The following is a 17,103-nucleotide window of genomic DNA, read 5'->3' as shown; positions in this document are numbered from 1 at the left end:
GTTATTGTTTTATTTCTGTGTTTGTTTTTGTTTTGGCCAGTACCACACTCCATTACTATAGTTCTGTAGTATAGTTTGAAGTCTGTGAGTTTAATAACTCCCAGCTTTGTTCTTCCTAAGATTGCTTTGACTGTTTGAGATCATATAAGTTTAGGATATTGGTTCTGGTTCTATGAAAAATTCAGTTGGTGTTTTGATAGGGATTGCATTGAATCTGAAGATTGCTTTGGGTAATATGGACATTTTAACAATATTAATTCTTCTGATCCATGAGCACAGTGTATACTAACACTATACTCTTGAAAAGATAACTTAACCTTTGGAGACTAAGTTGCATAATCTATAAATTTAGGATAATAATATCCTTACCTCACAGAGTTGAAGTTTAAATAGATGTAAATTGCATAGAAGAATGGTTGGCATATATATAAACATTATCTGTTTTCATTGTCTTTGGCAAAATACACCAAAAATCAATTGACATACAATATAATCTCCTTTAAATGGCAGTAATTCAAAAACCTTTGATAGATGTTTAAGTCAGAGTCCTACTTTTAGATTTGAGCAGGAACTGAGACATATAGTCAGGCAGTCATAACATTGGATAGTCCACTTACCTGATTGATCTAAGCCTTTGTACATCAGTTTCTTTGCTTATCCTACATAAAATAGCCCAATAAGGAACTTTCACCCTCAATTCCTAAATTATAAATATTCTCTTAAGTGCTATTTTTAAATTGTCATAATTATTGAAATTGATTGATAGCATACAACAATTCATTCATAGAAGCACTGAAAACTTCAATAAAGGTGTCAGTCATTAACTTAATGCTTTATTGTTGTTCCTTCTGTGAGAAAGAGTCAGAATTTACTAGAACTTTTAATTTTGTAAACTATTGCCCAACTTTCGGCCCTTGTCAAAAGTAAACCTCTGCCAGTTGTAGTTCACCATGTAAATTGAGATGTTACTAAGGAAATCTAGTGCAATTGATGACATTCCTGTTCAGGACAAGGTCAGTGTCAATGTTACCCAATAATTGAAACTGTTCCCTGCATGGCTGGTAGGTGGCAGCTGCCACTAGTGTTATTTTTGTGTTTAGGGAAACTCAGAGAAGATGGGTGAGTGACTTCTTCAAGGTCACATTGGAAATCAGTGGCATTCCAAGGAATAGAACTAGAAATACACTTAGATCACTTCTTAAATAGTTTTAACTTTATTATGAGGATAGTAAATAATTGCTCACGACATACTGGTGTGCACTTCAAAATTATTTATTAGATCCAGGGTCATGCATTTATTATCTCTGAGGTAAAGACTATAAAAAAGAGGCCCCAGTAGAATCTACCTACAGCTATTATTATTTCAAAGTTTAGAAACATTTATGAAAATGGAGATAATGACAGTGGTCATTACCTGTGGTCAAGATGGAGAAAATTCATTTCTATCGTCGAGCTAGTTTAATGTATTGATAGCTTATAATTTACTTAATGTGCTTGCATGCTGTTAATTTCAAACATACGTGAGTTGTGTCTTCATTTGCATACCCTGCCATATGCCAGTAGCAGGAAAAGTTGCTCTTCTTGTAACATATCTCATAGGCCCCATTTCCCAAGGAAGGAAACTATGAACTATTTTTGGATCCTAAGGCAGAGCCTCATTAAAAACCTAGTCTCATAGTTTAATTCTTCAAATAAAATAAAAATGAAACAAAAGCAAATTTTAAGTGCTACGTAGGTTAATATATTTTGATAATTTTCTTACTGAATAGGAAATACTCAGTATACTAAGGAATTTAAAAGCAACTTTTAATCAGAAAGCCTTGTAGTTTATTTTCTTTAATAGGTTAAAATTTAAGCATGGATAATTTAATCCTGAGATTGGATAGATACCCTTTATAAATAACTATAGTAACTTTATAGTTATTTTAGACCCTGAGTTAGATTTATAATGAATAGAGAATAAATGTCAGATATTTTATATTAGTTTTTTAATTGTATTTTTGGTTGGATTTTTCATTGACCATTCTTGTAAATTCTTCATTCATATATTGAAGCATTTTTTTTTTGCCCTGTGCAGTATTGATTCAATAAAGTGTTCAGTATTCTGAACCTGGTATCCAGAATATTTCAAAGCCCTTTTGAAATGATCTCTTCTTATTTCCCCATATGTAGGTGTCCCATAGACTAGCATCTGGAAATCAATAGCCATAGTAGACATCACATATTCTGTATGAATAATCAATAAATAAATTCCACTTACCTCTCATACCTATGGACTCATTCTACTATTACAATATTTATGGATTATTTTTTGAAAATTTCATTGCATAGATTGCCATATGGAATTTTCTGATACTGATATTATCAAATTACTTTTCCTTCAAGTTTTTATTAGCTTAACAAAAAGTTATAGGTCTCAGGTGCTAAGGTTGTGCATATGGTAGTTTAGGGACGCAGATGGTTTTCTACCTATCCCACATTTTAAATCGCAAGTGGATGATGCAAGTTGCATACTGTTCAATATACAACATATCCAAATAATTGATTCTATGCCAACACATTAAGTGTACTGTGCATGGGAGAATAGCATCTCAACAATCAGAATGTTAATTAGGGAGGGCTGTATTAATACTAGTAAACCCTGCTGATAACATTTTACTATTCTTCCAAAATAATTTGTATGTAAATATAAACCTGAATGTGCTTATGTGCACAAAATATACATACATTCTTATGATTTATATATATGTATATATATATGCTTTTTAGTATACATATTATTTATAAATGTATATTGTTAACTGTTTACCAATATATAGTCAGTATTTATGTAAGAATCTGACTATATATACATACATAGACATAATCTCATTTCAAGATAAATTTTGTTATATTTCTACTTTTTGAAGGATGAAGAGAGAGAAAGAGAGACAGAGAGAGAGAGATCAGAGAAACATTGATGTAAGAGAAAAACATCAATTGGTTGCCTCCCATATGTGCCCCAACCAGAGATTGAACCAGCAACCTGGCTATGTGCCCTGAATGGGAATCGAACCAGCAACCTCTTAGTGTATGAGATGATGCATCAATTGAGCCCCCTGGCCAGGGCTATATGGTTTTCAACTATGCAATGCATTACATAAGTTGGTATTAATTTAATTTTTTAATGTTAGATATTTGAGAAGTTTGACTTTTATATTAAGGAATATATTTAAAAATGTCAGACACATAATTATACATTGTTATTCTCAAATTTAACATCGTAGTTCTAGAGCAAAAAATTAGAATTCAATATATTTTTTGTATAAAAAATTAAACCTAGAATGTTTTGATTCTATGACTTTCAAAAAGAAAAGTATGCCATCCTGGCCTGGTAGCTCAGTTGGTTAGAGTATCATCCTGATAGGCCAGGGTTGCTGGTTCGATTCCTGGTCAGGTGACAAAGAAGAATCAACCAGTGAAATGCATGAATGCATAAATAAGTGGAAAGACAAATTGATGTTTCTCTCCTCTTCTCTCTTCTCTCTCTCTCTCTCTCTCTCTCTCTCTCTCTCTCTCTTTCTCTCTTTCTCTCTCTTCCTCTCTTCCTCTCTTTCTCTCTCTCCAATACATTAAAATTTTAAAGAAGAATTCTGAACCAAAAAAGTATGTATGACATGTCTGTTTTTAAATGAACAAATTTAATGAATACTCTTTAATGACTAGTTCTTCCTAAAATCCTTTTTGACATAATGAAATAATTACAAATCTAATTATCATATGTTTTAGGCTAAGATGACTCAACTGCCCGAGGCAGAGAAGGAAAAGATTGCTGAGCAAGTTGCTGATTTCAAGAAAGTGAAGAGTAAGCTGGATGCTGAGATTGAAATATGGGATGATACAAGCAATGATATTATTGTTCTGGCCAAGAAGATGTGTATGATCATGATGGAGATGACAGACTTCACCAGGTAATTATGAGGGAAATGATCTGCAGTACTTATCATGGTTTGAAATACCTGTCGCATTAGTAAAACCTCAAGGTTCTTTGAGTGTCCGGTGCTAAAATACAAGTGGTAGGGAAAAATCAAATAATATACAATTAGAAAGTTGTAGGAATATCATTCTAGAGATGTTGGTAAACATGGCATTTTCTTATAAACTGTCAATAATTTTAGAATCCACTTTATACTCTCTTACCTTAGGAATCTTCTTTATGTATCATATGAGCATATTACTTTTACAAAGAAATTGGTAAATCAAATTATGATCTCTGTCAGAGCTATCTGAATGGCTGATTTCCACAGCTACATAATTTTAGTTATATTGAGTTATGTATAATCAAAATTAGTGAAACCTGTTGCTACAGAAACAGCAACTAGATATATTTGAGTACAATAACAATGATATACATAAAGCATTATAGATTGTGTGTATGTATGTGATAAAAATAGATTTGCAGCAGAATTCAAGGGGATAAAAAAATTGAAGCTACTAATATATATATATATATATATATATATATATATATATATCTGGAAATAACTGGGTTCAGACTGGGAAAGAAGAGAAATGAGGTTATGATGATGGAAGGGTACAGATACGCCACCAGCAGGTGGTGAGGGCACAGATTTCAGTAAAGTTTTCCTTGCTCTGCATCTTCCCCCCTCCCAAAGGAATTTATGTTTTTCATGGAAACAGATGACTTTGGAAAGGAGGCTCAGTGACATCGAGTGTGTCATAAGCTGTAACCAGGGTGTTAGAAGAGGATTCACAACCCCACAGAGTGATATCTTATTGGAAAATAGACACATTTCATGTTTTGCAATGTTAAACCGCCCAACATTCTCACAATCTATAAGTGTCACTGCCAAAGGCATCCACAGAATAGGAACGTTGCATGTTCAAATAGCAGTAAAGGCAGAGAAGCAAAATTGAATTTTGGACCCTGATAATCTTTTGTACTTGAACTAAATCCTGATTCAGTTTAATTTAAGTTCATATAAATTGTGATAAATTTTCAATTATTTTAAAATGAATGAAATTTTTTATTTACTTCTTTTTTATTCCTAATTTTTTTCAAGAGTTTTCTCAGGCACTACAATGTTATTCTGAGGATTAAACTTAGCTGTTTTATATCAGTATAGGTATTTTACCTTGTTTGTAATGGGCCTTGTGAGAATAGGGTTATAGCTGGCCCTGCAGTAGTTATCAACAAGTAGTCAACCACTGTAGTACACTCTCTGTCCCTCATATAGATTTTAAATAGCTATAAATTTAAAAAAAGAAAAAATAAATAGTAAATTATCTTTTCTAAAGTGTCACTGAATGCTCTATTTTTTTCTCATTTTATTGAACTGCTATTTCATTATTATTTTAAATATATTTTTATTAATTTTAGAGTAGTGGTTCTCAACCTTCTGGCCCTTTAAATAGAGTTCCTCATGTTGTGACCCAACCATAAAATTATTTTTGTTGCTACTTCATAACTGTAATGTTGCTACTGCTATGAATCATAATGTAAATATCTGATATGCAGGATGGTCTTAGGTGACCCCTGTGAAAGGGTCGTTCAACTGCCAAAGGGGTTGTGACCCACAGGTTGAAAACCACTGTTTTAGAGAGAGAAAGAGAGGGATAGAGAAACATCAGTGATGAGAGACAATCATCCATTGGCTGCCTCCTGCACTCCCCTGCTGGGGATTGAGCCCGCAACCCAGGCATGTGCCCTGACCAGGAATTAAATTGTGACCTTCTGGCTCATGGGTTGGCTCTCAACCATGGTGACACACTGGCTGGGCTATTTTATCTACACTAATAAAAGAGAAACATGGTAATTGGCGTACGACCGCTACCCTTCCCATTGGCTAATCAGCATATCCTTATGCAAATTAACTGTCAGCCAAGATGGCGGCCGGCAGCCAGGCAGCTGGAAGCGAACATGAGGCTTGCTTGCTCCAGGGACTGCAGACTGCAACGTTCCCCGCCTGACTTGACTTGCCGACCTCTGAGCTGGCAGTTTGAAACATTCTAACAAATATAGAAGGCGGGGTTTTCTCAGAGCTGAAGTTATACATTGTTTCGATTATAGAACGGCAAACAAACCATCAGCGGAAGCCTCAGAGCTAGAGCCAGAGTTAAAGCTGGCCCAGAAGAAAAAAAAAAAAAAGAAAAAAGGAGCGGTTGGGGGCTTCAATCAATCGCAAGCCTTAAGGCAGCCCTCAGCCCCTCACCCAGACTGGCCAGGCACCCCAGTGGGGACCCCCACCCTGAAGGGTGTGTGACCAGCTGCAAACAGCCATCATCCCCTCATCCAGGCTGGCCAGGCACCCCAGTGGGGACCCCCACCCTGATCCAGGACACCCTTCAGGGCAAACCAGCCGGCCCCCAGGCCTCTATCCTATATAGTAAAAGGGTAATATGCCTCCCAGCACCGGGATCAGCAGAGCCGAGAGGTCTCCTGGCACCAGATCAGCATGACAGGGTGCAGCGCCCAAACCCCCTGATCGCCCTGCGGCTCTGTGTTTGACAGGGTGTGGCATCCCAACCCCCTGATTGGCCCTGCTCTGTGTGTGACAGGGTGCAGTGCCCCAAGCCCCTGATTGGCCCTGCTCTGTGGGTGATAGAGGGCGGCACCCCAACCCCCCCCCCCCACCACGGGCCCTGCTCTGTGTGTGACAGGGTAGAGCCATAACCTCCCCATCGGCCCTACTCTGTGCGTGACGGGGGAGCGCCCCAACCCCCTGATTGGCCCTGCTCTGTGCATGACAGGGGGTGGTGCCGCAACCTCCCCATTGACCCTGCCTTGAGTGTGATAGGGGGCGGTGCCTCAACCCCCCAATCAGCCCTACCCTGAGCGTGACTGAGGGTGGCATCACAACTTCCCAATCCGCCCTGCTCTGTGCATGACAGGGGGCGGTGCCCCAACTCCCCAATCAGCCCTGCTCTGAGCCCGACCAGGGGCTGCACCTAGGGATTGGGCCTGCCCTCTGCCACCCAGGAGCAGGCCTAAGCCAGCATGTCGTTATCTCCCGAGGGGTCCCAGACTGCAAGAGGGCACAGGCTGGGCTGAGGGGCCCCCCCTTCCCCCCCGAGTGCACAAATTTTTGTGCACCGGGCCTCTAGTTATTAATAACAGGCTTAACATGGTAAAGTCTGATGAAAGCTTGCTATGTTCTACACTACGATGAATTTATGTTTTCTCATTTTATTTTCAGGATGTTTTGATTGATTATTGTATTGTCCATTTTATTGTTAAAGAAAGGGAGATTCATAGAGGTCAGATAAATTGTTCAAGGGCACACAAATGAAATGACTTCCAATTGGAGTTGTTCCAACCTCAGAATCTGGGTACCTACTCATTGTATTAGAAGTCTTTACCTTAGTGTTAAACAAAGAAGACCCAGTACTTTCCCCAAGGGGGAAACAGATACATTAGAAACGACAACAATCATTATGTAATGCACTGTATACTTATAGCTGTAAGCACATTAGGATTTCTGAAGAGAGGGCATATCAGTGGGGGGCAGAGTAAGCAGAGAACAAAAATATGAGCAAGTGAAGTTTGTATTAGATTGTAATTGAGATACGGAAATTGGATTGTGGAATGAGATGATATACATGAGAAAACCCACAAAGGTGGAGGTCAGGAGGTGGGTATGACTCAGAGTGGGGGACAGGCGGGGGGCCTAGAAAATTATATAAATACAGGAAGAAGTTAAGAGAGGCATGAAGGAAGTGATAGATTTTTAAAAAAAAAACTTAGAAAATGGACAGTTTTTTTTAAGAAATAAGAAGTAGGGAACTATTCAACAATTGTGGTCATGATGGTGACATGATGGAAACCAAAGAATTCTAGGAATGAGAGTCTGGAAGAATGACAGAGATTCAACTCAGGGGGCTGTAGCCACAGTTGGGAGACCCACATAATTAAATGGACTTTTGAAATTCTAGCTAATAGAAACTTGACACATTTCTAAGAAGTACTGTATCCGGGGCTGGAAAAATCACTTCTGTAAAGTTGTAGCCATTTCTGAGCCCAGGCGTATGCCCCTTGGCGCATTGACCATGTAGTACGCCCCTGAGCCTAAATGGCAGCCTGGCACAGGTTTTACTGTGGTTGTTTGTGCAAAATTACAAATAGAGTGAGGCCTCTCTGTCGCTACCACCGTCTGCATTCATTCTAGGGCAGAAAAGTCAGAAGTTAGTGTCGTAAACATGATTTTGTCTTGGCGAAGGGCCATTCATACAGTCACATAATCTATGTCACCTTATCACACTGACACTCAGCAGTTCTTTTCTTGTGTCTGGTATTTTCTAGAAATCAGGCTGAAGGATTTAAGACTTGCTGGGGGTACTTTTGTTTGCCCTTGCCTTTTGCATACCTTCACTGGACACGGGCTTGCATTTAAGAAAGCTTGTCGCCCCACCTTTCCTTTCTAAGATACAGTTCTGAGTGATGGATGAGGAAATGAGTAAAGGGAGGGGTAGAAGCTCACCTTGTCTCTATTCAGCGAGGCTTCAGAATTAAAGCCTTTCGAAAGCATTGCCGAGATGCATAAAAATTCCTGTGTTCTCTGAGTCACATCCCTTTGTTCCTTAAATATGAAATCTCTTTGCCAATAGCTTGTTTTACTTTTTAGAAGTGAAATATTTATATTCTAATAAAATGTGTTAACAACAATGGCCATTTAAATGGCTTAGCTCACACAGCCAAGAGAAGAATAAATATTGAACAGTTTCTTTTTTTTTTTTTTTCCCTTTTTACCCAAATGGTTAAAAAATGGTCACTGGAGGAAATTTGTATTTTGACATTTGCAGTTACTGTCAGGGTTTAATTAATTTTCATTGTGAACTTCCTTTAAAATAAATAACCTTTCCTTGCTCCGCTCTGTAGAATGTGCGCCTTCTGTGCTGGGAGAATAAAGCTAGGTTCTGTCTTGCCAAAGAATGCAGTGTTCACACAGGGGCTTTTTAAAGTCTTACTCAACTCTGTGGTGTGCAGGTCTTTCCACTTTACCTTCCCCAAACAGAATAAATTATTAATCCAAAAATAAAAAAGCAACCTTATATCTTATGATTTAAGCCATAAAGAGAGATAAATTTAATTTTTGTTTTATTTCATAAAGCTATGAATTCTGTTTCTCATTTATATTAAACTAGTAGCCCGATGCACGAAATTCATGCACATTAAAAGGGAATTAATTGCCATAACTGGTTTGGCTCAGTGGATAGAGCATCGGCCTGCAGACTCAAGAGTCCCAGGTTCAATTCCGGTCAAGGGCATGTACCTTGGTTGTGGGCACATCCCCAGTGGGGAGTATGCAGGAGGCAGCTGATCGATGTTTCTCTCTCATCGATGTTTCTAACTCTCTATTCCTCTCCCTTCCTCTCTGTAAAAAATAAATAAAATATTTTTTTTAAAAAAGGGAATTAGAGGAGATATTTTAATATTGCTATTTGCCCTTTCTCTATAATAGAAGTGTGAGAGATGAAAGGAAATTAGTAAAATATATATGAAAATAATATATAAACTTATTAATAAATGAACAGTAACAAAAGGATATAACAACAACAGAGGCATGATATATAAACAACAAAAACATGGTATGAAAACAACAGAAACATGATACAAAAACAACAGTGATGCAAACAATGACTGATAAAGTGATTAAATGTATTCTAATATCTCCCTGTACACCACATTAAGAGTGAAAACACTTTCAGAGTGTTTGACTAATTTCCCTTGTGATGAAGTATTTAGAACTTTAACTTTAATGTCACATGCTCTTCAAACTCGAGAGAAAGCAATATATAACTTACCATGTGCGAAAATGGGTTCAAGTAGGAATATGCCTACTTTGTCTGGAGTTTGTTCTTGTGATTTATTAATAGTCATCACAAATGCTGGCATCACAGGAAACTGTCGTCAAATCAATTTCAATGGGAGGCCAGTGTCAGATGGGGACAAATTAATTATTGGAATCAGAACAACCTCTCCCTCTGCAGATCCTGTTAATACTTCAGCTTCGATAATGTTAGGTTGTAATCTTTTGATAATAAATCTAGTACCATTATAAAGACCCCATTTACTATTGAGATTTCTCAATAGCATGATGATTGCACCCACTTTCAATTTTATTTTATTACATGGCATTCCTGAAGGAGTAATACTATTAAGAAATTCGATGGGAAAATTTTTCCTTTTCAGCATCATTTGTGGAATCAATGGAATCATCACTCAAATATGTGTGAAAATCTCCATTGAGTATATCCAAATTTTCTTCATTTAATTTTTGAACTTGCTAATTTTTTGGACAAAGAATTGCACATTTAGATATTTTTTAATATTATCTATAACAGTGGTTCTCAACCTTGGCTGCACATTAGAATCACCTGGGAATCTTTTTAAAATCCTGATTCCTGGGCCTCATCCTCCAGAAATGTTTTCTTTGTTATGGGGTGGGGCCACAACATTAGTAAAAAAGAAACAGAATTTCTGGAGGATGAGGCCCAGAAATCAGGATTTTAAAGATTCCCAGGAGATTCTAATGTGCAGCCAAGGTTGAGAACCACTGATCTATAGATATAGTATTTCCAAAGGTAGCTTCAATAATAGATCCATTACAAATCATTTCACTTCCACTTTCTGATCCAAGGGCAGGTTCCTGCCTGAAACCTCACCCTCCAGGAAACAGCTCGGGGAGGGCGCAGGACTCACTTCCTTCCTGTTGGTCGCGGTTCTGGCCGTGATGTTACACCCAGAGTTTTATATAAGTAGATATACACATATATATCTAGAAAAATGATTGAAAATATAAAATATGAGGTATGTGGTTCATTTAAGATTTTGAAAAAACATTTCTGGCTATTCAATGTTAGCTTTAAGAAGGCATTCATTTTATATTTGAAATAAATACAATACCAGGAGGAAGAATTATTTTCTGTGCATTACCATGATGGCTTTGTTTTTCTTCTTGGACTGTGTGTTAGGGTTATTATAGGCTCTTATTGCCTCTCTCATGAATATTCTCTCTGTAAAGAATCTGCTTATTTATGTTGTGAGAGTTTTGAATCACTGGAAACAATTATTCAGCAATGCTTTAACATAAAGGAGAATAATTCTGTCTGCCAATCATTCTGATGTGATAAGTAATAAAAATCATTTACTTCTTAGTAATTGTTTAGTAAAACTGAGAGTGGGAGCACAGACCCTTTTTCCTGAAATCTAGTGCTTTAATATCTGTAGTGAATGGATGAGAGAATTGGGTGAAAAGGCTTTGGCAATTTCCAAGTGTCAAAACAGTTCTGTACTGTGTGACTCTGCATATTTCAGGTGGACAGGATTAACATTTTCTTAGCGCACAGGAGACTAAACTATTAGACATGTAGGAATAAACAAAGACACCCCTACCCCCACCCCAAATGAGAACATACAGAGGCTATGGCATTAGCTACCATCATTTGCTTTGGTGGAGACTCAAAGGCAGGCAGGGATGAAGAAAAGCTTTCAAATTGGGGTGGGGAGGGGGAGATGGAATGAAAATAAAGGTATGTTGGATTGGAGGTTGTGGACATAGGAAAGATGCAGGTGGGCTAACTAGAAGCAGGGCATCTTACGTGGTTTGGGGAACATATTTTGCTTTCTCTGATTGTTGCTGGATTTAAAGCAAAGGCAAATGTAGGTAGGCTGGCTGCTATTGTCCAAGTCCTGACAATTCTGGGTCAATTGCTACAGAAGCTGTGGTTTAATTTCTTAAGGTAGATGCAGCAGAAGTTGTGGGTCGAAGTTCTGTCATATTTATGCTGGCCATTGTCCATTTGCATATTCAGTCTCTCAAAAATGTCACTGATAATCACTTTTTTGGAATAGTGATGGATGAGTAATTGTATAAACAATATTTATTTTTATATTTAAAAACAAAATACTCTTATAAGAAAAAAAAGCTCTCTGTGATAATCTATATCCTAAACCAATAGTCTAATGAATTTAAAATTTACTGTTTTTGTTTTTTTTAAAAAAGTGAAATGTCTCAATAGATACACCTTTGTGAATATAAGTAATCTTATCAATCTCATTCCCACTGTGTTTCAAGAACCTTTAATTAGTAAAGTTTATTTTCTCTTCTATAGTACTTGATGAATATATTCTAAAAATTATTTTTGATATCTTAAATTTCCATTCTGTGTCTAACTCTCTCATTTCCAAAAATTTTATTGCCTTATCTTTAATCGCATCATATTCTCTTATCTCAGATCCTTTCATACCCCCCTTCCCCCTAATTTATTTAGTCATTTCATTCTGCCTTTCCTTTCTTAGACAGCCTGGACCACTTGGCCTATACTATAATCACTCTCTCATAAAAATCTTGATCTCTTTGTCTCTCGTGACCACATGACACACAAAATCGCAACCCTGCCTCAATCCAACAACAGCCCCCTTCCCTTCGATTGGGCTTCAGATTGTGAATTTCACTCATTCTTTTCTTTAAACAGTCAGGTTGACTGTCTTCCCCCTGGTGGTCAATGTACATCATAGAAAGTGGTTGAATGGCCTTAGCATATCATTAGTATATTACACTTTGATTGTTTGAACGAATGACCAGAGGACTGGATGCTTAGCATATTAGGCCTTTATTATATAGAATTAAAAGAGAGCCAGACATGCCCTGGTTGGTTTTGCTAAGTGATTAGAGCATCAGCCTGAGCGGGGGGGGGGGGGGTGGGGGGGGGCGGGGGGGAGGGGGGATCTCAGGTTCAATTCCCAATCAAGGGTACACACCTGGCTTTCAGGTTTGATCCCCAGCCCTAGTCTGGGTGCGTGTGGAAGGCAACCAGTCAATGTGTGTCTCTCACATCAATGTTTCTCTTTCTCTCTCCCACTCCCTTCCTCCCTCCCTCCCACTCTTTCTAGAAAATAATCAATGGGGAAAAATACCCTTGGGTGAGGATTAACAAAAAAGAGACAGAGAGACAGAGGATGGAATACAGTTTAGGTAATATGGATTATGTAGAGAGAGGAGTAAGTTATATCCTGCATTGCCTGGAATGAGGAGACATTAGCTCCACAGGTAGGCATTTCTAACAAATTTTAAAATAGACAAATATTGAAGAGGTATTGTTTTGAACTGGTATAAAATTTAGTTTGGTGCATTCTTCATTTTTCTGGATAAAGAATGTGATTATAAATCAAACTCTACACTATTAAAAGAAAGTAGTCCTGTTACATTTTAGGCACACTATAACTATAACTAACATCATGATACTTCTTTAGATCTACCTCCTACAAAAGGTTAGAGTAGAACAGATTCAAGCATTGCAGATGTCATATCAGTTTGCCAGCTGGCTGCCATGTGTCTGACTGGTGTTTAACAATGAGTATTGGCTGACCTCTACTGAAGAACATGGATAGTATCTGGGTACCTGAGGCTATTGCAACCCACAGGCAAAAACACAGCCTCTCAGATTTGTAATGGAATACCAAGAGATGTCAGGGTGAGTCACTTCACATAATGTCACCTGCTCTGACAGCTTTCCGGACATCTGCCCGTGATGCTTCTTTTCGATTTTCTCCTGGTATAATGAAGCAACTCTTAAGATGCCAGTGGGGACTGGTAGTCTTTCAGTGCAATGATGGAAAAGAACATTTTATATTTCAAGTCTGTCTCATTTCTTACAGCTAAAGACAGATACTGAATCACAGTTGCTGTTGATGAGAGCAAAACTTATTTAACATAACTATGCAGAAAAATTAACCTTAAAAAGGCATGAGTAGCTTTATAGTACTCTCTAATGACCACATTGTCAGTAGAATTTCTGGCTTTGGGTTCAATAATTGTTCATTATTTTTAATAAAAATAAATACCTTTACTGATTTTAGCAAATTCCATATCTTATCTAATAAAGGCAGAATATGCAAATTGACTGTCACACTGTCACAAATATGGTGGCGCCCATAGTCACAAGATGGCAGGGCCCAGTCCCCTCAGCCCTGCCAGAGTACCCCAGTCCTTTTAGCCCTGCCGGGGGTGGCAGGCCCGCAGTGCGGCCAGACCCACCCTCAGGCAGGTCAGGCCACTCCTTGCTCCTGCCGCCAGAGTCCCACAGTCCTTTCAGTCCAGCTGGGGAGTGGGGGGGGGGGGGGGGGGCGGCAGGCACATGGTGTGACTGGACCCACCCTCAGCCCCCCAGCCACCCAGGGCTGGCCAAAGGTGCAGGCAAGCCTCGGATGGCAGCGGCCGCCCGAGGCTCAGGTAACTAGGACTGGCTGAGGCTTGCACTGTCGGCAGTGGCAGCAGCAGAGGTGTCCCTCCCGCCCCTCAGGGCTCCCAAACTGTGAGAGGGGGCAGGCCAGGCTGAGGGAACGCCCCCCCCCCCCCCGCCCCGCTCTAGTGCATGAATTTTCATGCACTGGGCCTCTAGTTCTAACATAAGCAAATGTTTCAGTACTTAAAAAAAATCTCTAATATGCTTTAAAGTCATAATTTCTTTTCTCTCTCTCTTTCTCTCTCTCTCTCTCTCTCTCTCTCTGTGTGTGTGTGTGTGTGTGTGTATAGGGAGGTGTTTCCTTAAATGCCCCTTCCTTAGTATTGTCATCAAATCATTTATCTTCCTTTATTTAGTGTGGCCTTTCTCATTTTTCCTTTTACTACCAACATGGCTAGTATATGTTGCTATTTTCCATGCTGATCACTTATCAATATACCTTCTGATTTCTTTCCTTCTATCCATGGCCTCAACATATTGGATTATACTTGTCAGTTTTTTTCCTTTGCTTTCCAGTATCTGCTTCTTGCACCTGTCCTCTAATAGCCCTATTTCCCACCCACTAATTTTCTTAATGATTTTTTACCTTTCTCCACTTTCTCCTTTCAACATTTTTCCACTCTTTTTTATAAATGACTTATTTCTAATGTTTCTATGCCACATCCTTCCCCTTACATGTATAAAATGATTTCCATATCACCCCTTTACCCATCACACTCACACTTCTAATTATTTATTGAGGTCTATTATGTACCTCAACTTAGGGAATTAAGATAATATGACCCAGACCTTGCCTTCAGGAATTCCCCAAGTAGAAGAGCCAGATACACAAATTAACCAATCATTAAACATGTAGAAAGTGCAGGGATCCAATTATATACATGGTTTTGTAGAAGCTCTAGACTCGAGAGCAGCCGTGGGCAAACTATGGCCTGCGGGCCGGATCCGGCCCGTTTGAAATGAATAAAACTAAAATAAAAAAGACCGTACCCTTTTATGTAATTATGTTTACTTTGAATTTATATTAGTTCACACAAACACTCCATCCATGCTTTTGTTCCGGCCCTCCAGTCCAGTTTAAGAACCCATTGTGGCCCTCGAGTCAAAAAGTTTGCCCACCCTTGCTCTAGAGAATAGTGCTGTGAGTTGGGAGAGGATAGCATCAACAAAAAGAATTTCTGGGTGATGAGTTACCTCCACTCATTTAAGGGGCATTTAAGGAAACACCTCCCTATACACACACACACACACACAGAGAGAGAGAGAGAGAGAGAGAGAGAAAGAGAGAGAGAAAAGAAATTATGACTTTAAAGTCTTTCTTTCTTTTCTTTTTTTAGCTTTATTTTTATTGTTGACACTATTACAGATGTCCCCATTCCACCACCCCTTTGTCCACCTCCACCCAGCACTACCCCTCCTCCTCTCTAGCCATCACCACACTGTTGTCTGTGTCTATGGATTATGCATATGTTCTTTGGCTAATCTCTTCACCTTCTTTCATCCAGTTCCCCATCACCTCCCCTCTGACAGCTGTCAGTGGGTTCCATATATCCATGCCTCTGGTTCTATTGTTTGTCAGTTTTTGTTCATTAGATCCCACACATAATGGTATTTGTCCTTTCTCTGACTGACATATTTCACTTAAGATAATAATCTCCAGATTCATCCATGTTGTTGCAAAGGGTAAGAATTCTTTACTTCTTCCCGCTGCACAGTGTCCCATTGTATAAATGTACCACAGCATTTTTCATCCACTCATCTACTGATGGGCGCTTGGGCTATGAACATATGTATGCCTATATTCTTTCTGCTTGGTGTTTCAGTATTCTTAGGATATACTAGTATCCTCAGAAATTGGATTGCTGGATCAAAAGACAGTTCCATTTTTAATTTTTTGAGGAAACTCCATACTGTTTCCACATTGGCTGCGCCAGTCTGCATTCCCATCAACTGTGCATTAGGGTTCCCTATTATCCACATCCTTGCCAGCACTTGCTGTTTGTTGATTTATTGATAGTAGCCATTCTGGTAGGTGTGAGGTGATTTCTCATTGTGGTTTTAATTTGTATTTCTTTGATGATTATTGATGTTGAGCATGTTTTCATATGTCTATGTTTCCATATGTTGTCTTTGGAAAAGTGTCTACTCAGGTCCTTTACCCATTTGTTGACTTGGATTGTTTGTCTTCTTGGTGTTGTTATATAAATTCTTGCTATATTTTAGAGATTAACCCTTTATCAGATATATCATTGGCAAATATTTTCTCCCATACTGTGGGTTTCCTTTTCATTTTGAGAATTTTGCTTTATTTTGCTGTGCAGAAGCTTTTTAGTTTGATATAGTCTCATTTGTTTATTTACTTTTTCTTTGTTTTCCTTGTCTGAGGAGATATATTGGCAAAAATATTGCTGTGAGAGATGTCTGAGATTTTACTGTCTACTCTAAATTTTAATGGTTTATCAAGATACCACTCAAGGAGGACGAAGGGGAAAGGAAAAGGGCATTTGGGGGACTCCATGTCTGAATACATACTATTCCATCTCCCTTTCATTTTCTACTGGTATTCTTCTCTGTATTACAGACTCCTCAAAAATACACTTGCTTTCCATCTACCCATCGAATTGCCCTCCCTGCTTATTTTGAAATACATTTAGTTTGGATGGCAAAAATAGATGTGATACAAAAAAATATATATAAAAAATTTTTTGAAAGAAGTGAAATATGCAAGGCAAAAAGGAAAAAGGGCTTGGTTGTCAAATAGCAATGGGGTGAAATTTAAACATAAAAGTGGATGTTAACTCTACCCTTGTCAAGAGTAAGGCATACATTTGACTTTAAGATGTTTAACTAAAAGAAAGT

At 38.3% G+C, this 17,103-nt stretch overlaps 1 protein-coding gene across 5 annotated transcripts in view; it reads left to right on the top strand.

Annotated features, from left to right (window-relative positions):
• The window catches only part of CTNNA3 (catenin alpha 3), a 1,374,069-nt gene that overhangs the window by 1,202,585 nt on the left and 154,381 nt on the right, over positions 1 to 17,103 (top strand). For all 5 annotated transcript variants that reach the window (XM_070432843.1, XM_070432842.1, XM_070432840.1 and 2 more), the window contains one exon: positions 3,769 to 3,950. In XM_070432843.1, the coding sequence (XP_070288944.1) occupies positions 3,769 to 3,950 (182 nt within the window). The remainder of the gene's footprint in view (positions 1 to 3,768; positions 3,951 to 17,103) is intronic.

The sequence above is a fragment of the Myotis yumanensis genome, unplaced genomic scaffold (assembly GCF_028538775.1).
Source record: "Myotis yumanensis isolate MYYU_CA2020_CCGP unplaced genomic scaffold, mMyoYum1.0.hap1 SCAF_13, whole genome shotgun sequence".
NCBI classification, from domain to species: domain Eukaryota; kingdom Metazoa; phylum Chordata; class Mammalia; order Chiroptera; family Vespertilionidae; genus Myotis; species Myotis yumanensis.
The sequence above is the reverse complement of the archived record's forward strand: the minus strand, read 5'-3'. Positions and strand labels throughout refer to the sequence as shown.